At 40.8% G+C, this 25,023-nt stretch overlaps 1 protein-coding gene across 5 annotated transcripts in view; it reads right to left on the bottom strand.

Moving 5' to 3' along the window:
• The window catches only part of ctnnd2b (catenin (cadherin-associated protein), delta 2b), an 89,171-nt gene that overhangs the window by 46,541 nt on the left and 17,607 nt on the right, over positions 1-25,023 (bottom strand). For all 5 annotated transcript variants that reach the window (XM_017472903.3, XM_017472905.3, XM_017472906.3 and 2 more), the window contains exons 2-5: positions 24,259-24,392; positions 12,634-12,746; positions 1,995-2,029; positions 529-645 (exon numbers count right to left, since the gene is read on the bottom strand). In XM_017472903.3, coding sequence (XP_017328392.1) covers positions 529-645; positions 1,995-2,029; positions 12,634-12,746; positions 24,259-24,387 — 394 coding nt within the window. In that variant the 5' untranslated portion in view covers positions 24,388-24,392. The remainder of the gene's footprint in view (positions 1-528; positions 646-1,994; positions 2,030-12,633; positions 12,747-24,258; positions 24,393-25,023) is intronic.

Raw genomic sequence — 25,023 nt, 5'->3', positions numbered from 1 at the left:
CTCTACCTCATTACTGGCACGCAACCTTTACCGCTATGCTACTTTTTAAATTCCCAGTCCCACCCCATTCCGAGGGAATTTTTGCCAATCCGTCAGACTCTTGACCAATCCTGCTCGCTCCTGCCATTATTATGGTTTGCACCTGTGCTCAATATTTTCTGACAGACTGGTATTATTTCTTAAAATATAACCAAATGAGCCATTTAAACCACCATGACCGTGACCAGGACAAGGCAGTTACCGATGACGCATGAAAGAAAGCAGTAAAAATGTATCACACAGTGCTGCAAAAGCCCCATATACGCTCTTGTTAATGAACATGGCCTTACACAACCGTCTTATTAGACCGTCTCTTCTAGTCCACAAAAAAAAGTTTTTAAAAAAAAAAATCAATAAATAAACACCTTCTCCTGCTGCGTTTTGTTGGGTCCCATAGGATCCCAGTCCGAGTGCACACTTCTACCCTATACCCAGCTACTGCATCATGCCTAACTGCAGACATAACTACAGAGGAGGAACAATTCTTACTTTCACCTGCTGCAAAATCCTGGGAATCCAGAATACCAGATTCTTGCAGGGATCTGATGCAGGAGTCCACCAGCTCCAGGCCAGTGGTGAGCTCTTCTTCTATGTCCTTTTGTCCGTCTATGGGGAAAGACACAGAACAAGAGAAGGAAATGACATTGGTTCTGGTTTAGGGTCTGGACATCAACGAAACGCAAAAGCAGACAAAAAAAACAAAACCCCAGTACTCTCTCTCATGCAATTTTACTTCTCATTTACAGAACTGCAACCGAGGGAGGAAAACCTGCCAAGACCTGCCATAGATGAATCTATGCCAGGAATTTAGGGCCAAACATACACAGAGGTAAAAAATAAAGCAATCCCCCCCCCCCCCCCCCCCCCACATTTCAGAGTGTATGCTACAAACTAGATCCCAACTGATGTATTGGATGACTGATCAAATTGCCCAATATTACATTTTTACAGACTTCCTGGAATCAGTGAAAATCACTCCAATAAACTATGACGCTGATGACCTTTTAACTATTACCAAACAAACTTTAGGACCACAATTCATGTTTAGAAAAAAAAAGGGGACTCTTCAATGGTGGTGGGGATTCAAGTGCTTTCAAAATTTCGAATCAAAAATGTATTTGTTTGAAATATTGACATTTGAGAGTTAATTTTATTGATTTTTAAAAAATTTTATTAGTATTTTTACAACTTTTATATCACACACACGTATATATATTCCATGTTTACATGTTTATACTGCTGCTTCAAGTATTTGAGAAAATCCTATCAATAAAGCATTGTTTAACCTGTCAATTTAACAAACCTTTGAGGTTTAAGTTTTGATCGCATAAAAAGTATATTAGCACATATCGTTCATTACCAGCTCCTTAAATTTGGCTGGGTGCGATTACATACCTGCTAGGAAGACATTACGGGATCCTGTTCCAGTAATTACACTCAGTGCACTAGCTCCCATCAGTCATGTTATTTCGCTGATTAACTGCACTGATTAATATGCCCCTTTCACTGTACCTGGCTGAGAGTTAAAAACAGTGTGGCGTTGACCACCCACTCGCTCTCATAAATAATTCACACACTTGGCATACTCCACATCTCGATTGTGTGCTTGTTTTGCTGTAAAGCCGAGGTGCTATCTTTGGCTAAGGTTTCTGCCATAATCCAATCAATTCATGCGGCACGGACTGTATTTCGGTTTGATGAGTACAGTTCGGCTGTCGTGTGACCCTGACAGATGGTGACAGCTGTCAGCACTCTGCTCCGAGCGGTATGTTAAACACTTCCTCGTCTAGCGCGTGGCATTCGTCGAGTCTCGAATGATTAGTTACGCACAACTTTCGACTACTGAGGGTGTACGGAACTTTATTAAGGTACATCAGAATATGGGGCACAGATAAAAAAAGGGTTAGATACACCGATCTGCTATCGGAAGGTAGCAAGGAACATGCCTACTCTACCTTGGTTGTTCCAGCGAAACTTCTCATCAGCAGAACTGCAGAAAGAGAAAGAGCAAGTCAAATGCGCGGCATAATGATATGCGTCATTAAGAACGTCCCATTAATTCGACTTGAATACATGAAAATTGCAAAGAAGAAGAAGACTGTTTCTGTGCATCACACTTTTTCAAAAACATAACCACTTGCCAAATCAATGAAGGATATTGAGAGGTAATCATGATCATGGATTAGAAGTCAAGTCAATGTAGGGATGAGGAGCACCGCACTGCTGATCGATGATCTGGAATAAGGGCGTACAGTAAACAGAGCCCCGCTTGGGCCCCGCAGCCATGGGGACGTTAAATACTCGCTTACCGTCCCTCAGCCACGCTGCAGATGCGAAATCATCCTACCGATTTTCTCCCAGCGTGCGTAAATTTACACTGCGAGAATGTCCGTGAATCGTGCGAGGGTCACGATTCACAGGGGAAAACAAAACGCCACATGTTAATAAGTCTGTGGTGTGCGCCTCCTCGAAATACAGCAATTTAGCAGCAATTATGCCACGAACGATTCCCACAAAGACTGCCTGCGTGAAGAGAGATGAACTACAAGCGATTTCACTAAACGCTTAAGCGCCGGGCTTAACGAGAGAGACGGGTTTTTTTTGGTGGGCGATAAACGATTGCTCAAAATTGCCCGTTCGAACGGTTTTCGAACACAAAAGTAAACGGACCATGATAATTTACTTTAGCAAATCGATACCGCGTCCGGGTTAGCGGGTCAGCGGTTCTAAATACGGCCGTCTATATAATAAATCGTGAAGTCTTTTGGTAAAAGATTGCTTTCTTCTACGCAGATAATTAAAAAATCAGAATAATGTAATTATTGAAAAGCAAAGTGCTTTGGCCTGCCGAGGGTCAGTATGTGGTCAGCAGTTAATCATTGTTATTTACGCCCCCCCCATCCCATTCCCATACAGACAAAAGCCACTTACAGCTACACTACTCTAATTTACCATCGCACCTGTAAAAGATTCCGTCGGAATAAACGTACTTGGAAACAGACCTATAGACGTGTACAATTTCAGATTGTAAGGAAACGAAGGAAAAGGGCTTCATTGCATAACAAAAACACGACAGATGCTTTCTTGCTCGTTTCCAGTATAACCAAAAATCTCCAAAGCTGTATCTAATCTAAAACGATTCCACAGCGTTTTAGATTTCATTTCGATTAGCAAATCTTGGTGGCTATCGTGCGTTTTCGATTACGTGGTCGAAGAACTGAAGCAAAGAATGTGCATGGGTGCCCTAAAGAGAGAGAGGGAGGAGAAACGCAAGAATGAAGACTGAGAGAGAGAGAGAGAGAGAGAGAGAGAGAGAGAGAGAGAGAGAGAGAGAGAGAGAGAGAGAGAGAGAGAGAGAGAGAGAGCGCTATGACTGGTCACGGCAAAGCTCCTATTGCATGTGAAAAGGAAGAGAGGGTAAGGGCGAGGGAGACAGAGAGAGTCAGGCCCAGCACTGTTGGGGGTCACTAGGTTCTTTAGCACAAAAAGAGAGAGAGAGAGCGAGCGAGAGAGAGACACACACACACACAAGAATGGAGGGAGGCATAATCTAAAAGCTGACCAGCTGCAGAAAGTGCCTCCGAGTGCTAATGTAAAAAACCACGAGCGAGAATGACTGGTGGATGCACTCGAGAATGGCACGCTCATGCGCCAGCCATATAATCAGCATGAAGAAGATGGTCTTTAAGAATAACACGGGAGGTAAAGTCTTCTTCTTCTCGTGCGTCTTCTGACCGAACCACCCTGAAGCTCCGCACACAGCAGCCGCCTGTGCCTACTACAGCATGTGAAAGGGATTCTTATAATGGCACTAATGAGTGCTGATCAGAAGCGCTCATCCATGAAAAACAAAAGACAGGCCACCCATCAGCCAGCACTGGATCAGGAGGATCACACAAGTTCCAGCTTTTGCTGCTAGAGAGAGGTAGAGAGAGAGAGAGAGGTAGAGAGAGAGAGGTAGAGAGAGAGAAAGAGCTAAATGCGGACACTGGCTTACCAGAAAGCATTCCAGCAGAACGAATAAATCCGAGCATTTAATCCATTTAATAATTTGGATTCCGAGAACAAGGCTCGGGTTTCCTGGACAGAGGATCGCGGGGTCAGCAGTGTAAACATATTATTCTCGAGAACCAAGACAACAGAGAGCAAGATGTCAAGACATCGGAGAGAACAGTGCCGTGTGTTAGACGGACGCTGATAGAGAACCGAAAAAGAAAGTGCGTTAATGTCCCCATGAGATCAAAATCGAAGTTGAGTGGCTTTTGGTGTGAATATGTTCACCTTAAGGGGACCTATAAGCAAGTGTGCGCCGCAACAAATGACACCATTTACACAATCGCTGTACCACCAACACGGCTCGACAGTTTTGATGACGTCATTCTGCACTTCTGCTTCTCAACAGATTTTCTGTCCAACAGCCCGGGCTGCGAGTTAAGCTAAACACTATTGGCTATTTAAAAAGAAGGAGGAGCCACTCTATATGCCCCGCCCCGACTTCCTGTTTCAGTGGAAATTACGTCAACACACCGAATAACGCCACACAGTTTCAAGGAACTTCGGGGGAACTTTAAAAAAAAAAAAAAAGAAAAAATGAGCTCATGAGTGTATAGAGTGGAGATTGCTGAGTCATGATGTGCCGTCGTAGATGGGGAGCCTGCCTTATAGTCCGAGAACGGACCACGTCACTTTATAACTTCTTCATTTCTGCTTCCTTTTGGCAGCAAGAGAGAATCACTGACTAAATAAAAAAATATTCAGTTGATCAGGTGGTGTTTTCTCCAAGCTTCATTTGTCCAGTCTGGGTGGGCCTGTGCCCAGTGTAGCCTCAGATTCCTGTTCAACGTGGTCTCCTGCTGTCGTCGCCCATGTGCCTCAAGGTTTGACGTGTTCCGAGGTGCTTTTCTGCTCACCAGGGTGGTAAAGAGTGATTATTTAAGCTTCCACAGCCTCGCTGAACCGATCTGGCCATTCTTCTCCGACATCGCTCACCATCGAGGTGTTTTTGCCTGCAGAACTGCGGCTCACTGGTGTATAGGTGTTCCTAATGAAGTGCTAAGTGTATATTGTATAATTTTATTTTGGCACAATATTTTTTTAAAACGTAAACCTCTTAAGTAGTTCTTCCATCCATCCATCCATCCATCCATCTTCTGTACCGCTTATACTACACAGGGTCGCGGGGAGCCTGGAGCCTATCCCAGGGAATTCGGGGGACAAGCCGGGGGACACCCTGGATGGAGTGCAAACCCATCACAGGGCACAATCACACACTACGGACAATTTAGAGATGCCAGTCTCTAAGCGCCTATATGGCATGCCTGGGGGAGAAAACCACAGCACCCAGAGGAAACCCCCAAAGCACGGGGAGAGCATGCAAACATGCACATAGGGCGAAGGCGGGAATCGAACCCCAAACCCGGAGGTGGAAGGCGAACGTTCTAACCGCCAAGCCTTCAGGAATAAAAAGTTTTTCCTGTACTGGTTTCAACATGATCTGATCACAACCTGATCACTAATATTAGCTGAAGAACAGCAGAGTTGCTTCATGCAATGCAAAAACACACTTTTTTTTTTTTTTTTGGATTGATTTTTTTGATTCAGGAATTCATGCTGACCTTTAACCTTTTTTTTGTTGTTGTTGTTGTTTTGTTGCCTTTAACCAAACATGTCGCTTTTTTAAATTATGGAGGTAGTGTTTGAATTTGAAACTTGACAACCTCAAGAACCGTCTAAACTGTGCAAATCTGAAAGTGTGAGCTTTATACCTCACCATCCTACTTTTAAAACCTTTCACCATGGCCTCGATTGTGCTTCATGGTATTTTTAACTGCTTATGTAGTTCATCGTTTTAACTAGTGCCTGGCCTGTACAGGTCAACAACCATCTGTGTCTTTTGTGTGGGATGCCCCCCCCCCCCACACACACACACACACATGCATGGGATCTTGTAATTAGAGCACAGGAAAAAAGGAACTAGTAAATGATCTAAAAGAACAACAGAGATCCAGGGTGCCCGAGTCCTCTGGGATAGGCTCCATGCTCGCCGCGACCCTGTGCAGGATAAGCGGTACAGAAAATGGAAGGATTTTAAGGACTGTCGATAATCATCTTTAGAAGGAAGTATTATTTTTAAAAAGGTGAAAGGTGTTATTACTGCCATTGCTCCTTGGATCCAGATCCACGTCGACCCTGACCAGGCTACAGTGGTTACTGAAAATGAATACATGATGTTACTATTACTGAAAATGAATGTATCGCAAAAGAAACGCTAAATAGTTTCCCCTATTGTTGGAGTGGAAAATTGCAGATCGTTATGTGTAGAAGGATGGACCGTTTATTGGTGTGAAACCGTTTCATGCGATACTGCCCTATATGCAGGACAGGAACAGTTGGTCCAAACAGTTGGTCCGTGCGGGTTTGTCTCACGGCTTCGCCAGGCATCGTTCGAACCATGGCGCTCTACTGCGGCTCCGTCTCACGCCGCAGAATCCTTCTCACTGGCTGTCACACGGCGAGCAGGGCACATGCCATCACCCTGCGGTGATGTTCCAGCTGGCACGCTCGCGCTATGTAAAGCCATCAAACAACCACACAACCCACTCCTCCCTGTGTGTGCTGCCGACTCACGCTCTGCAAATCTCACATGCCACTGAAGGCTCAGCTTCAGAAGTGATAATGAGCTGTTAAACCTGTCTAATGTTAGAAGGCTTGTTTTTTTCGTTATTTTTGTCCCCCCCGCCCCGTATCATGCAATTTATGGATGGTCATATAAAAGGACCTGTGCTTGTAGACATGTTCCACTATTTTGTTCATGGGTTTAAAAAAAAAAAAAAAAAAAAAAAAAAAATCCATTTTGAGAAGAAAAGAAAGAAAGAGAGCTGGTACCATTTACTACGGCTGTTCGTATTACACTATCTGGATTTTCATTCCTTGCCACTAATTATTATTATTTTTGGCTGCTAAAGCACCTCTTTAAAATTTCCCCAAAGGCTTCTCACACCTTTCAGGCTGTGAAGCACTATTGTTTGAGCCTCTACGCTGTTCTGGCTGCCTCTGCAGAGGGGATGCTGGGAGACTGCTGTCTGTTGCGCTGCCTTGCAGACAGACTGGGCTTACAGCAGCCATGTTAAGCTGAATTCACTCAGCTCGGGCACAGCCAGGCTTTCATCTCCTCTTTAACAACACAGATTGGCTGCCAAATCGATACGTCCCGTCTCCCCTCTCACTGTACACTAGGCACTTAGTACGAGTCGGGCCGAGCGGCAGACAGTCTTAATAAGGCTAATATCCAGCGTGCAGACACCCCCGGGGTACACAAGTGGACGAGGGAGGCTTTAAGCTTTTATCGCGCTCGGCACCGGCTTTCCGACTCCCAACACACACGGCACCCTTCGAACCGGGTCACGTCCGCGGATCAATAGTAAGAGCCTGGACTGTGGCTAGTCATCCGAGCGGTCGGTGTGATAAAACAGTACAGTGCACGTGTCTGCTCAGCAGTAACGCGTCTATATAGACGGCATGTGAAGTGATAAGGAGCGGAGAGAAGTATTTATATCCTGTGGAGCGATATGTAGCCGACCTCTACTGTCAAACACAGTTGGTACATCACCTTGTGATGCCATCTGCACGTCAAATCCACGGTCCGTCACGTCTACAAATTACACGCGTCGTCCAGGCGTAAAGATGTCAAAACGGTTTATGGTTTTTTATATATATATATATATATATATATATATATATTTTATTATATTATATTAATATAATATAATAATATATATAATATAATATAATAATACATATAATATAAATATATATATTATATTAATTTATATATATATATATATATATATATATATATATATATATATTTTATTATATTATATTAATATAATATAATAATATATATAATATAATATAATATAATAATACATATAATATAAATATATATATTATATTAATTTATATATATATATATATTATATTATATTAATTTATTTATATATATATTATATTAATTTATATATATATATTATATTAATTATATATATTATATCAATTTATTTATATATATTATATTAATTTATATATATATTATATTAATTATATATATTATATATATATATTTTATTATATTAATATAATATAATATATATATTTTATTATATTATATTAATATAATATAATATATATAATATAATAATACATATAATATAAATATATATATTATATTAATTTATATATATATATATATATATTTTATTATATTATATTAATATAATATAATAATATATAATATAATATAATAATACATATAATATAAATATATATATTATATTAATTTATATATATATTATATTAATTTATATATATATTATATTAATTATATATATTATATCAATTTATTTATATATATTATATTAATTTATATATATATTATATTAATTATATATATTATATATATATATTTTATTATATTAATATAATATAATATATATATTTTATTATATTATATTAATATAATATAATATATATAATATAATAATACATATAATATAAATATATATATTATATTAATTTATATATATATATATATATATTTTATTATATTATATTAATATAATATAATAATATATAATATAATATAATAATACATATAATATAAATATATATATTATATTAATTTATTTATATATATATTATATTAATTTATATATATATTATATTAATTATATATATATTATATATATATATATTTTATTATATTATATTAATATAATATAATATATATATATATATTTTATTATATTATATTAATATAATATAATAATATATATAATATAATATAATAATACATATAATATAAATATATATTATATTAATTTATTTATATATATATTATATTAATTTATATATATATATTATATTAATTATATATATTATATCAATTTATTTATATATATTATATTAATTTATATATACATTATATTAATTATATATATATTATATATATATATATTTTATTATATTATATTAATATAATATAATATATATATATATTTTATTATATTATATTAATATAATATATATAATATAATATAATAATACATATAATATAAATATATATATTATATTATATTAATTTATTTATATATATATTATATTAATTTATATAAATATTATATTAATTATATATATATATATAAAATTTATATAAATATTATATTAATTATATATATATATATATATATATATATATATATATATATATATATATATATATATATATATATATATATATATATATATATATATATATTAGAGTAATGCAGCCTAGGAGACAAATACTGTCATACATTAAACTGAATCTTAGTTAATTGACGTAGTTTAGACTAGAGCGCTTTAACGTTGCATTCGAATCTTAAACAGTTCGAGGCGGGTTTTACGATTTCGGTGCACGGCGCAACAGACAGAACGGACGTTAAGAGGAAGTCACTTGCGAGCTTAACATTCACAGAGCCCAAAATAAATAGACCGACTTGCGCACAAAAACTGAAAAGTACACCCACGTTCCTGGAGTGGAAAACGTTAATGACTTCAGGCATCACTTGAAAAAAATAAATAAATAAATAAACCCCGGGCATTTAGAACACCGCCTAACTAGGCTCAATAATCTTAACTTTGCCTATAGACTCCCACCTGCAGCAAAGCCAAAACACACTTAAATCTTCATTCCGTAAAAGTCCTGAACGCACAGATACTGCATGTTATAAATCGTCTTGTTCTCGTCGAGCCGGGCGTCCTCAGATCCGAGTGCTGTGTTTTTCAGGATGTATATGCGAGCCCACGAGAGCCTGTTGGACTTATCTGGCAGCAGAGCAGTCTGACAGCTTTGGCTTAATACACCCTCGCTGTGCTGCGCTGCACAGACACCATTTAGCGCGACAGCTCTGTTCGACAAGATGAAGCTCAACTGAACGCATTTAGGAGAAAGTCGAAGGCTCATGTGAGAGGATATTTGGGACGTCGGCTCCGAGAGTCGCAGCATCTGATAATAATTTACTGATCAAAAACTTTTTTTTTTTTTTAATTAGCTTGAATTTTTTTTTTATTTTTTATTTTTTATAAATGCATTTCCCCCAGCACAAACCCTATAGCGAACTCGTCATGTTTGGCTTTTTTCTAAAACTAATTGACAATTTTGATTATTTGAGAGCCAGTGTGACTTCCCCAAAGGATTTATGAGATTATTACTGTACCCGGTTCCTTCGCAGCTCCTCAGCTTAAGCCACTTATAGAATTCAACGATCTTATAGGGTAGTTTCCCCCCCTCAGGCTGAAAAGAAACGGTACGACAACGGACGCGTCGATAAACAGCATGCCTCCCTCAGTCCGTACAGAATTTCAGCGACTTGTGGAAGACTACACGGATTGGCGAAAGTGCGATCGCGCGAGATGGCGTTTAGTGGTAAATGAGAGATTTTAATCTGTACTCGTATTCGACGCGAGTGAATCGAAGGCGGCTTTGGCCGAGGTCACGTGGCGCGTCTTGCCCCAAATCTTCGGTGATTTCTTCGAGAATGACAGGCAGAGGGATCGTAAATAATATTCATAACAAAATATCCTATCATTTTAATGCTGGCTTACCGATTCAGACCTTAAAAATATTTCAAGCTTAAAAATAAATAAAAAATTTTCAAGCTTTAAAGGAATCTCAATTCTCATGCATGCAACGACATGCTACATAATAAAAGCCCTTAAATGCCATTTCATCATCTCAGCCCATAAGCTGAAAGATGTTACTGACTGACAGCAGGACATGAAAGTCCAACACGACACACGCGCCCCTAGTGAAAGCTGACGGGAAATTTAAACCATCTCTGCGGCTGTGGAACGAATACATTTGCGTAAAGCCAGCTTGGTTGTGGTTTACGCCGGCCCGTCACGTAATCTCGCGTGCCTCGCAGAGCCTAAAGATGGCTCACCGTCAACCTAAAACAGGACCACGTGTACGCGTCACGCCGTTCGTACGTTATCCTTACAATAACTGCGATGGCAAGACTGTGCAGTAATTGTGGCTCGAAAGACGTGCGTTCTCAAAACGTGAACTCGAGCAATAACTCCACGGCGGTCATATAGACGGGGTATCCGCCGGCAACAGCGCTTCAAATTGAATGCTTTTTAAAACGCCATATTCTGGACATTTCCGAAAGTTTTAAAAAAAGACCTGCACGTCACTTCAATCATGCTACATCAGATATAACGGCGTTCGTGCGTATACATCCGTTTCTGGGTTTAAAGTAAACTATAGCGGGGTAAACGTCTATAGAGGGAGACGGGAGACCAGAGCAAATATCCTTCTTGCATGAACATTTGCTCCAACTGAGAAAGAAAGAAAGAAATAAAGAAAAAATCCAGTATTTCCTTCCCATGACTTTCCAAGAGAGGAACAAATATAGAGATGGATTACGGCAGTCGGAAGAGATAAAGAGGTCACATTTACCATCACTCCCTCAGCAGCTGTATTAGAAACCCCCTCGCGTTTACATGACCAGTTTGATGTTCAGTGATGAAGTGGAAATGCTTTCGTTTGTGGTGAGTGTGAGACTGACAGGAGGTTTTTTTTTGTTTACAGTTCAGTCAATGTTAATATGAATGAATAACATTCGCTAAAGTTAATAATCTTACTTTAATCTTCAGAATTGAGCTCATGTTCGTTAGGGTAATGCGTTTTATGTTCACGAGACCAGTTACCGTGAAACGACGTGTTGAAATGGAGAGAATATAGTTGTTGTTATTTGCATTTCCTTCAGAATCGTGGAATTGATCATTCGTTTAAAAGGAGGTATTAGACGCGGGACTGTCGGTCATCGGCCGAGATCACTCTGAACGATCGGTTATCGGTATCGGCTGAGAAATTTAGTATCGGCGCGTCTCTAGTTATTATACGAAACTTCACACGCGTTACACTTTCGCCTTTTGTAAACGGGCACGGAGACTCTTCGTTCTATTCGATTCACCACGTTGATTACTTGCGACTTCTGCGAAGACACAATTAGTGACTTGCATCGCGAGAGACTGATTAACGTTTCCTCTGAAGAACTAGATCTCGTCCGGGTGCTGAATCAGATCTCGTCAGCATCTTTCTGAGGAACGTCGAACAATGTAGCTCGTCGTCCGCGCTGCAGAAGAGGCGGAGATTACTAGGAAACACTTACTAATTAGTTTTTGGAATAGAAGCCCATCTTTGTTTAAAAAAAAAAAAAAAAAAAGGGTTTTCGCAGTGCCTCACAGGACACGCACATTGTTTCACACTATTAACAAAAAGAAGCAAAGACCCCATTGACAAGTCAATGCGTTTTATTAGTAGGGATTAAGATAGGACTGCTTGGTATTAGGTATAAAGAGTGTGTGCGTGTGAGGCTAGGACAGCGGTGTCCTATTATCCACAAAGGGCCGGTGTGGGTGCGGGTTTTCATTCCAACCGAGCAGGAGCCCTTTGCGGATGAGACCGGACACCCCCGGGCTAGGCGATAGAGTCGCAGCTAGGTTAGAGTCGCAGTACTGGATCAGTTCCGCATACCCCGGTCGACCCACCTGATGCTGCTCACGCTCCCAGTCTCAGATCCCAGTTTGCATCGCTCCAACTGGGTGGCCACGATCTGCCGCTCGGCTTCCAGCTCTCTGGTCAGCCTCTCAAACTGCAGCTCCTGCACGACAAAACAGCACAGAAGCACACAATCACAACGGGCACGTTCTTCAAAAACCGAGTACGCTACGGCGCATCGTATCACTTTTACATTATATAAAACGGCAACACGCGCACACACAAAAAATCCAAGATAAGAATGGAATATTCTTTGGATAGCTAAGGGTTCTTATAGCTTCCGGAGAGGGTTTTTACATCCAACTGTGGAAGCTGAAAAACACTGCGGACAAGGGCAAGTTCTCGATCGAACCATTTCAATAGGGATTATTATAAAATGGTCACTTGCATTAAAAATCTACATATAATTTTTTAGTTTATTCTATTATTTCATTTTTAAAAAGAAATGCTCAGAGAGCAGTGGCGACACTCAACACCCCCCCCCCTCCACCTCCCATCTTAATTAGACACGCACCGCGTAACATTTAACGACAAAGCCGTCAATGCCAAATCAGAGACTGAAATCCCCGTGTGCCTCTTTATAATAAGCACTGTGAAAATCAAGTTAGACTGAGAGGAGAAATAAATAAATAAATAAATAAATAAATAAATAAATAAAACAGAGTACATCAAATTCAAAGCCTTGCATGAAATATTCTGAGACGTTTCATAACCACACACTCACAACCTCTCGAATCTCTCATTTGCTCAACACTTACAAACTGCCCACCCTGCTCGGAGGCATGAAGGACAGCAACGTGGCAGAAGTGTGACTGCCACGGTATTAGGAACAGTGTGTAACCCACCCAAACACACACACACACACACACACGAGGGGAGCCCTGTTTGATGCTATTATTTTACGTCTTTACGGTTCTTACTGTTATTTGATTGTCGCGATTATTATCGAGGTTACTTTCTGCTCTCTGATCCTCGACATGCAGGTCACATTTATGATCACTGGCCTAAATTTTGAGATAGAGAAAGAGAGACGGGAGGGGGGTGGGGGTGGGCGGGAGAGAATACGTGAGAAAGCAAGAGGGAAAGAGGCATGTAGAGGGAGAGGGGCATAGAAGAAGGGATGAAATGAGTTCATACAGTTCACATGGTCAACCCCCTCCCCTGCATTGTTAACAGGTTAACAATGCTTTAGTGGCAAAAAAAAAAAAAAAAAAAAAAAAAAAAAAAAAATGTTTCTAATAGTTATTGATAATGCACAATAAATAGTAAAAGATAAACAACAGATGAAAAGAGGGAATAGCCACCTAAATAACATTACTAGTAAAACTTGCCTCACTGCTTGTCCCTAAGACTGTCGCAGAATGCAAGACATTTAGCTACTAATAGGATGTATTGTATACATCATCCATCCATCCCCCCCTCCTCTCCTCTCCTCTCCTCTCCTCTCCCTCTCTCTCTCTCTCTCTCTCTCTCTGCAATTTAAGAGTACTCGGGAATTCATCACCTGCTCTTCTGGGCAGGAGCCCAGAGGAAGGCTACAGAAATGTCCATTCAACTTGTTGAACAAGAGAGCTCTATACACACACACACACACAGATCGTGCAAACTGAAGAAGCACCAAAACCATTTGAAGGTTAATACAATTAAAAAGTACAACTCGTAGTGTTAACCCTCTACTGCATGAATTTACGTTTACATCAAAAAACTGTTTTTTTTTTTTTTAACATGGATTTATTACTACTTGAATTAGGGTAAACGTGCAACTGTGGAAAGGATCATAGATAGATAGATAGATAGATAGTTAATTTGTCCTCAAAGAGGAAATTTGTTTCCACCGTGGGTGTGTAGAAAAACCAACACAGCAACAACATGCATATTAACCATCATAAACAATCACAGGCATAGAGGGGAGAAGGGGATAAAAAGAAAACATCAGGATCATACGACAAATGCCCGAGCATAAGATGGCATCACAACGGCTGATTAGCGAAGTGTTTAACACTCGTATAGCCATAGGAACGGAACCCCTAGCACAGCTGGCCTTTCTGCACAAGGGTAGACTATACCTGCGGCCAGAAGGAAGGGGGCTGAAATATTGATAAAATAGGTGGTGTGGATTATTTAAAATTTGATGTGCCTTCCGGAGCATATATCAAAATGACAGTCTGATAAATTAGGGGTGGGAATAAATACCAATAGTTTTTCCCTCTCCATCATGTGGGCAAAAATAACACAAACAGTTTATCTTGCATTAAAAGTGATCAAATGTACATATACTACTAGAGAAGCCTAGAGTCTTTTGTGTGTGTGTGTGTGCGAGAGAGAGATGTAGGTCTGTTTCAACTCACGAATGCACAAACACCACAGTTCCATTATCGCATGTTGTTGTCATATGGCAACAATGACATTTTACCAATACAACAGAATACTCAATACATATAGAAACTTGTTTCAATGACATGTAAACTTCTTAAATAGTGCTGCAGTTGTTTTCCTTTTAAGCACTTTTGCCTAAATATTGAAAAATTAATCACATTTTGAGAGCCCCCCCATCCCCATGCTGACCTTCCCCATGCCATGTGATTGCAGAACAGTACTTCATGGTCACGTGACAGGGTTTTTTTTGTTTTTTTTGGTCAAAGTTAAAGCCCCCCTTTCCCCCCCAGTTACAAAGGAAAAACAGTAGTTGTGTATTATTGTATAGCAAAATAATAATAATAATAATAATAATAATAATAATAATAATAATTAGGGTGAGGGGATTAATTGTCGCCAACACCGTGCAGTAAAGGGTTAACGACGAGGAACATTATTTGGAGGCTCTGTTATGTTAGCTAGTTTCCTCCACCCAAATACACCCTCTCTCCTCCTAGACTGAAGGAGAAACCTCCGCCTCAGCGCGACACACAAAAAAAAGGTCAAGATGCTGACAAGCGCAATCTCGGACTACTTCATCAGAAGGAAGGAAGCATACATTATAATCCATTACTGCTGCTTAACGGTGCAGTACAAACAACACACGCCGAGCACCTGCTGCCGAGCACGCGCTAAGTAACGCCGAGCACCTGTTGCTACTTCCGCCGAGCGAATTAAAAACAACCTGCTTACCTGCGCACGGAGCACGCTCCAGAAACTCCAAGGCGAGGAAAATAAATAAAGCAGCACTGCTTTAACATTCACTTAACGAGAGAGAGAGAGAGAGAGAGAGAGAGAGCGCGCGCAAAAAGCCTCGCTGAGCACAAGAGGACGTGCAGCGCGCTCGGGCACAAAGGTCGCCATGGCAACAGACAATTTCGTGCCCCTTCGGCATTATTTATGCCCGCCCACCAGCGCGAACATGACCCGCCTCCTTTCTGACGCCATTTGCGGCTCTGTTTGTACAGCCACTATGAGGTGGGGGAAACAACTAGTGATGGGCAGTTCGGATCATTTTACTGACTCGGATCTTCGAATCTCGGTCAGCATAATGAACGAATCTTTTTCTTTTTTTCCCGAGGCATTTCGTTAATTTCAGCAGAATAGGATTTAAATATTAACATGTTCAATTCCCCAACACATCTAGTACTTGTGCGAACGTCGATCACATTTGGAATGAAAGATAAACTATAGGCGCCAGGGTCGGGGTTCGATTCCCGCGGCTCTGTGTGTGCGGAGTTTGCATGTTCTCCCCGTGCTGCGAAGGTTTCCTCCGGGTGCTCCGGTTTCCTCCCCCAGTCCAAAGACATGCATGGTAGGCTGATTGGCATGTCTAAAGTGTCCGTAGTGTATGAATGGGTGTCTGAGTGTGTGTGTGTGATTGTGTGCCCTGCGATGGACTGGCACCCTGTCCAGGGTGTACCCCACCTTGTGCCCGATGCTCCCTGGGATAGGCTCCAGGTTGCCCCGCGACCCTGAAAAGGAGTAAGCGGTTGAAGATGGATGGATGTATGGATGGATAAACTATAGGCGAACGCAGCCAAGGCTGAATTATGAGAAACAGAAATGATTAATTAATAGCTTAGCTGGGTTTTCAGGCTACGCGGTCAGTTAGGTCACGTCACTTCCTGATCCGAGTCGTTCTTTTGTCGCGTCACATTTGTTACGTCTGTTCCCCGGAAACGGAAACGATTAGTTCGGCTCTCGAGTCTTCTGGTTCGAGTCGTCCGTTCGGTCCCGTGACCGCCACATAGGCGGAATGCAGTGGAGCTGTGACATGATGAACGATCGACTCGAACCCGAAGACTCGAGACGTGAACGAATCGTTTCTGCTTCCTGTACAGAACTTATGGGGATGTTGCAGCGCATGCGCAGTCAAAAATGAACGAATCACTCTCTGAGACAACTCGTTGTTTCTGAGTCATATTAAAGATTCATTCAAAATGAACGAATCATTCTTGAACGACACTTCACTAGAAACACCTGAAAAGCTCTTTAGAGTGGCAGAGAGTAAGATGTTTCCCCCCTCAGGTTGATAGAGCAGCAGCACTCTGTTCCATAGTTCTCTCTCTGACTATGCAGAGTGCCTATGCCTCGGCGGCCTACGATAGCAGGGCTCTCTGTAGCAGGAGCTGAGTAAATATAGCCTTCCGTGCAGGAAGTCCAGAGGCGACGGCCAGTCACCGGCCTACAAATTATTGCAATTACTGTCACTGTTCTTTCTGACTAACAAGACCCTTAAGAGACTAATGAGACCCTTAAGGTGTAAGGGGAAAAATGTGCAAAAGCTAGAGATGTTCAACTGCATGGCCTGGAGAGGTAGAGTCTAGCACCGTCCCTGGTCCTGACCTGGTAATAAAATGATGAGTTGATGAGTTGAACACCCATGCTAAGGCATGCCAAGGCGGACGTATTCAAACGTTCACCCCTTGAGGCCCACTTCCCATTTTGGGGACCTTGCCAATAGGATACTTAACCAGCTGCAGTGTAAACGTTTAAGAAAACAGTCCAAGTAATCTCATTGGCCCAGGGCTTTTATTAGCTATTACTAACTGGCCAATAAAATAAAATACAGGGTGTCCCAAAATACTCCATACATAGGGGAAATGAACACTTTTTATATAATGTAACTTCATTTAGAAAACATCCTCTACATGCCATTCCTTTGTAAGCACACACGGAGTCGTCTCTCCCAACTCTGGCTTCGAGTGTGATGTGCTCGCCACGTTTCCACGTTAAAGTCCGTCGGAACATTGCGCCAGCTTCCCGATCCGGCCACGAGAATGATTTCAATACGTTCTTCTTCTGTCAAAGGCGTTCTTATAGGCTATCTGAAAAAAATATATGAACTGAATATGAAAAAATTTTGGTAGCCATTTTGCTAAAAAGTGTCAAAGGGGTCATATGATGCTTGTTAATGTTTTCCTTTTGCATCAGTGTGTAATGTATCTGTTTGTGCATGTATAAGATCTGCAAAGTTACAAAGCTCATAGTCTATGTTTATTCTATGTAACGGAGAGCACTGCTACAGACCCGCCTAAAACGCCTCGAGCCGAGTCCAGATATCGCTTCCGCAAACGTCTACATCACAATTTCATCAAAAAGTATCAGCGTAATGCCGCCATAATTGTCACATTTTTAATTCGTTAAATTATTTTAAACTGTATTTTATGTTGTCACTTCAGGACGTAAAGTTGTTGCAGTGAAGAAGACAAATTAAACCGTTATAACGGCGTATCGGAAAGGTAATAGAGTTCTGCTCAAGTCGTGCTTGCAACGTCGGTTCCGATCGATCTGCTCGATCATCCGCATTTTCAGAATCTGACTCGGGATCGGATTGATACGGTAAAACCGCCGACGTTATTAACCGTGTTTATAATTGCTTTAGAAGCCTTGGAAGCTGAAGCTCACGATTATGGTAAGGGGCGTTACACTTCTGAGACACACTTGAGGTTTTTGGCCAATCACGACACAGTGGGTCAGCTGGCCAATCAGAGCACTCTGGGCTTTTCGGAAGGAGGGGCTTTGGAGAAACCGGAACTCAATCGGAGCGTTTCAGACAGACTGGGATTTAGAGTAATGTACCGTATGTGAAAAATAAAAAAAAAGGTATGTGTTTTTTGAACATTAAAGCATGTTAACCTATTTTATTCCACCAAATAAACAAAATAATCATCATCATTTAAAATCATCATATGACCCCTTGAATTTCCCCCTATGTTTGGAGAATTTTGGCACCCCCTCTAGAACAGCATGAAAAATCTGCCTTGTAATGCAACATTCCAGACAACCCCGAGGAAGAAGAACGCGTAGTCTGGGATTACTGATCTGCTGCTCACAAAGAAACACCATTTTTAATCACTGTCCAATTAACCATTATTTGCAGAGTGTTAGATTTAACACTTCACTGTAGGCCTATGGAGATTTTTTTCAATCAAAAGTCATTTTTGACCATTTCTGGTGAACTCGAGTCATTTTCCGATTACCTTGACAGAAAGGAAAGGTTCCATATCAGTGCATCTTTCTAGCAACTATGGGTGGAGTTAATAGGGGGGCGGGGAAGCCTGGCCCTCCCAGCCGCAGTGACGATAACAGCCTACGTAGATATTTTCTGTACGAAACTTTTAAGGCCACACCTAAAGTAAACATTGTTTATAATCAATAAAAAGACTATTTTTTGGATTTTGCATCTGTTTCAAATGTCTTGCTGTGTCTCCTGTGCATGTCCATATGTCTCCATGGACAGTAGCTTGTGGAAAAGCAAAATCCAATGGCCAAACCCACAGCCTAGGCTAACTACTCTATTGTGAACATTCACAACATTAGATGTCATTGGTGCGTGTTTTGTGCTGTTTTCTCGCAATTTTATTATAGCTGTCTACTGGAATCCTAAAGAGTCTTCACTGTTAAGTTTTCAGTCTTAACTAGCTAGCTAGCTTTAGTACACTGTAGATTTTTGAACGCACTTCCTTGTGATATCCCGAGCATCGTTATCAAATGCTGCCGAGCACCGTAGTGTCCGCTAGCCTTGAGTTGATTCTCACTCCTCGCACGCTCTTCTGCTCTGTACTTATTTACTACTGCTTACTACTTTCGGAAGTTCACTTCTCCGTGGTTCTGGAGAGTTGCATGCGTTCTGCACTGTGTCGGTGACCTTGGCCGTGCTATGCGGATATTATTTACTCTTCATTTTCACTGAGCCGGTTCGTCCGTCCCCTGCTTATTAAGTGCGATCTATATTTTTGTACCACGTTCAGCATGGGAGGCCTCTGGTGAGCTGAGTAACTCCCTTCCAAGTGAGTGAGACAACATTGCTCATTTTTCCTGCCTCACTGGTCCTCCTTCTATGTTTTCCTCCTTTAAAGTGGTCCACATTCTGGACGGCTCTGCTAGCTACTGTCTAATGGAGCTTGGGGTTAACATGTGCTGCTAAGAGGCATCGAGCTGGTACTCCCTCTACTTACCGCATCATGTTTATTGCTGAGTCTTGCAAATTCACTTGGATTATATTGCTCTACATGGGGAACGTATTGCACATATTCTTCCTTGTACCAACTAAGCAGCCCCTGCTAATCATGTTAGAAGACTCGCGCACATACAATGTCTGAATGTCATTAAAAAGAATACAGGCATCAGATAACAGCACACTGCCTTGGCATTGACTATCTTAAGGACATTCAGACAGTTTTTTGCGTTCATTCTTAGTACCTCCCCCTTTCGCCAAGCTAAACATATTTATACTAACCCGTGCCTACTCAAACTTACTACCTATATTACGATGTAGGAGTGCCGGGGAGCTTCGCACTTATGTGAGAGACATATAAGATAAAGCTTATGTACAATCCCACAAACTGCAAACAAAGCACACACACACACGGTACACGAATATTTTGCATCGCTTCACATTCTCTTGGATATTAAAGGATACTACTTTTGAAACAGAAGTGGCAGATCGCCGTCTTTTACAATTTAAATTTGAAAAGATAAAACATGATTAATCAAATAGAGATCTTTGCCTGATTACCTCAGTTTAATAAATAAATTAAATTAAATAAATAAATCGTCCCAAATGAGAGTAAATAGAACAATGCCCTCTGTTGGTTGAAGCAGAATACTTAGGATTATTTTTGTAGGGTAAGCATATATTGTAGGTCCATGGTTCTCTGTGTTGTTCATTTTATTGTTTGTTTGTTTGTTTGTTTGGTTTTTAAATATCATTACCAAAATGTATAATTGTTTTTGTTCAGTTTTTAAGCCTAATTAAATAGTCACTCGAACTCAATGGATGTAAACTACTCCATTATAACACTAATGTGTGTCTGAAAAGTAGACTGGTCTGGCGTTTGGGGGCGAAATGTTAATGCGTATGCTTGTTTTGGATTTGTTTGTTTGTTTATTTATTTATTTTTTGTTGCCTAATGTGTCTAATATTTGAGTTGTTAGATTAAGCCTGTCAAATAAATCTGTGCTGTCGGCATAAAACAGTCCGTGGAATTTCTTTTCTTTTTTTTTTATACCGGAGAGAGTTCCTGGCTACAAGATATTTGAGAACTCCGAGATTATACGTCTACAGGAAGTGTGAGTATCACTCAGTATTCACAGATAACCTGGTACATCTATGGTAACAGTCACATGTCCTTAGAATTCCTTCTCTTAACATGACATCGGTATTGATGATAACAAAAGAAATAGTAAATAGGAACAATTAGGAACTCGAACGGGAACGGCGTAGAAGCAAACGTCATACCTATCCATGGATGATTACAGTACTTGAATGTCACGAAAATGAAAAAGCACATTATAGTCCAGTGGGGTGTGGTTGAGAGTCTGGCTCTTCTGTGAGCCAGAGAGAGAAAATAGGAGGCCTGCAGCAAAATAATATGGCTGACATTTTTATCTCTCTTCTGTAATAAGAGAGCTATTAGATTGGCCCATAGCAGCCTATGGCTGTGGCCTACTTTACCATTCCCCATGTCATTTCCAAACCCTGAGAGTGAGAGTGTGTCAGGGCTTTTTTCCCTCTGTTCTGTGGTTAAAAGTGGTAGAACAAGATAAACAAGGACAAAAGATGCAAGCCTTGTCGCGATCAATGGGATCTCTGTCTAGCTTTACATGTGTTTGAATAAGGCTTTAAGCCATCCTGATACATAAGTGTAGAAGATGTACAGTGGCAGTTAGCACATTTGCCTCGCACCTTCAGGGTTGGGGGTTCGATTCCCGCCTCCGTCCCGTGCTTCGGGGGTTACCTCTGGAAACTCCTTCCCCAGTCCAACGACATGCATTGGCTGGTTGGCAAATTGTCCGTAGAGTGTGAGTGTGTGATTGTGCCCTGAGTTGGGTTTTCACCATGTCCAGGGTGCCTCTGGGATAGGTTCTAAGCTCCCTGCAACCCTATGTAGGATAAGTGGTATGGATGGATGGATGGATGGATGGATAGTTTCCGACACTACTGATCAATGGTTGAGGTATGGTCGTGAATTCAAACCCCAGCATTGCCAAGCTGCCACTGTTGGACCCTTGACCCTCAACTGCTCAGGGTAAGTCGTTCTGGATAAGGGCATCTGCCAAATTTCAAAATAAATAAGCATGTGTGTCATTTCTCAGTACCGGAGAAACGCCAAATATCATCACCAGCTCCATATACTATACATTCCGACAAACTGGCAAGCCACTCCAGTGGCGTTGGTTGATGTCACCCAAACTTTGTGATCATTTATGATCAGCTGCACAACAGACGATGAGTAACCATGCCAATTGATACTACCAGGTGATACTACCAGAAAGTAATATGGTTGCTATATATTTGTCCTTCAGAGAGTCGGTCACAGAGACCAACGCAAACGCAGTCATCTATTCATTCCACACTGTTTCTGACTCAGTTCCTAGTTTTGTAAATGCTTACAGCAGGAACTCTAGGACACGTTGTCTTCGACTTTTCATGCCCATACACACATCAATGTCAATACACTATGAAGGAGGGACAACTATAACTATAACACAGTTTGTCTTTATTTTGAATAAATCCAATCTGAATTTTTTCGTTTCGTTTTTGCTATACACCGAAGACTTTGAGGCTTTGAGATCAAAAGATAAAAGTGAGACGATAGATCGTACGACCCCGATTCCAAAAGAGTTGGGACGCGATGTGAATAAAAACAGAACGCGGTGATTCGCAAATCTCATAAACCCGTATGTTATTCACAATAGATCATAGAAAACGTATCAAATGTTTAAGCTGAGGAAATGTACCGTTTTAAGAGAAAAAAAAAAAAAAGGCAGGTGATTTTGGATTTCATCGCCACAACACGTCTAAACAAAGTTGGGACGAAGCAACAACAGGCTGGAAAAGAAAGTGTTAGTAAAAAGAAACAGCTGGAGTTTAATTGGTAACAGGCATGTGTCCATAGTGTCCAAAGTGTCCGTAGCGTATGAACGGGTATGTGAATGTGACTGTGCCCTGTGATGGATAGTCCCCATGTTCTCCATGACCCAGTAGGATAAGCGGTATAGAAAATGGATGGATGGATGTCACACCACTGTGAAACACCTGCTTGCAATATTCATGCAATTATCCAATCAGCCAATCAACACGGCATGCATATTGATGGTCAATAGCTTCAGTTACTGTTCATGACGAACGTCGGGATGGGGAAAAAAATGTCATCTCAGTGATATGACTGTCAAATGTTTGTTGGTGCCAGATGGGCTGGTTTGAGTAAAAGAAACTGATGATCTCCTGGGATTTTCAGACACTACGGTATACACAGAATGGTGTGAAAAACAAACAAACAAACAGAAAAAAACCATCCAGGGAGCAGTAATTCTGCCTTGTTGATGGCAGACGTCAGAGGAGAATGACCAGACTGCTTTGAGCTAAGAAGGAAAGCTAGCATAACTCAAATACACCACTGTTTACAGCCGTAGTGAGCAGAAAAGCACAAGACACGTTGATGGATGGGTTACAATAAGCCATTTCCACTATCAAAGTTGCCTCTCTATTAATTTTTTTTTTTTTGCACAATCCTAGCGTCTGCTGTGCATAAAAGCCCCATGAGATCGGCAGTTTCATGTCACTGAGATCACATTTTCCACCCATCCTGAACATTAACTGAAGCTCTTGACCTGCACCTGCATGAGTTTATGCACTGCACCGCTGACATATGATTGAACAGGAGCGCAGGTGTCCCTATTAAAGTGGTGAGTATACACTAATGTGCTACTGTATACTGTGAAACATTCATTCATTTCTCTTCACTTCATGCTGTAAAGCCTATCCCGGGAACACCGGACATAATGTGGGAATACACCCTGGATGGGCCGCCAGTCCAGCCACACTCATTGCCAGTTCACACACTCATTCGAGTGCTATTTGCACCTTGAAGTCAGATTTGAACTCCATGCAGCATGTGTTTATCGGTTTTCAGGAATGGTACGGCCCACATAATTACTATTTACAGCACGCGGTGACAGCTTCGATAATTTGGGAGTTTATTCTAAAAGTGTTTGAAAATAAAATGACACGGTGTTGAATACAGTGCTTGGACACTATGTCTGGTTAATCTGGCTAATCACAGTGCCTGGGGATGAGTGATGCACACGAGTGTTTAGTGCAGTACATGTGTGGATAACCGATGAAAGAGTCAATATTCTGTCGTGGGGTTGTACATAAAGCCAGTTATTAGCCATTTAAACTGAACGACCTGCTCCTTGACGGAGGCCAGGATGGCGGAGGTCGTCTCTGTCTCAGATCCATCCCCGTTGGAGGCGTTTAGTACTGGGCTCAACATGTTGGAGTTCTCGCTGTCACAAGACTGGTCTGGAACTGGCATTACTCCTACAAGAACAAAAACAACAACAAAGCAACACATTTTTATAATCACTTCAAGGGCAATGCATTATATTGTTAAAAGTATGCGGCAGGCTAACGGTTTTTGCGAGGCAAACAGGCTAACCACTAAGCACCGTGATTTAAAATAGGGCAAAAATACAGAAAAGGATGTAAGAAGTTCCTACTCGCGAAGAGTGTTTAGTCTCTCTGTTCGCATTTTCCCTCAGTATGAGCTTTTCCCGTGATCTCCGTCAGCTCTCCTGTGTTCTTACGCAATCGCAGTTCGTACTCATCGATGCGAGTATTTGAGTTGGTGCAATATGATGGGTGTTCATACAGACTTTATATTCATTGGCCTGTACATAAGCTAATAAAGTAATAAACTCATGAAGCGCTGTGGTATTTGGAAATTTACACCATCGTTCTCTCCCATTTCCCCCTTCCCTGCCTCTCCCTGTCTTTCCACCTTCTTCTTGTTTCCTCCTCCTTTCTCTAACTCTTCCCTCACCAAATGTCAGTCCAAGCTCCCCAGAACAAGCATCAGCCCAGAAAATGGCCGCTCCTGTGAGGGCCGTGTAAGTTGCATAACTGCTCTTTCAAGATACTAAAAAACATAGACACAGCAGTATGAGTATAT

Source organism: Ictalurus punctatus, chromosome 7, assembly GCF_001660625.3.
Source record: "Ictalurus punctatus breed USDA103 chromosome 7, Coco_2.0, whole genome shotgun sequence".
Lineage (NCBI taxonomy): Eukaryota > Metazoa > Chordata > Actinopteri > Siluriformes > Ictaluridae > Ictalurus > Ictalurus punctatus.
This window is presented reverse-complemented; position numbering and strand designations above follow the sequence as displayed.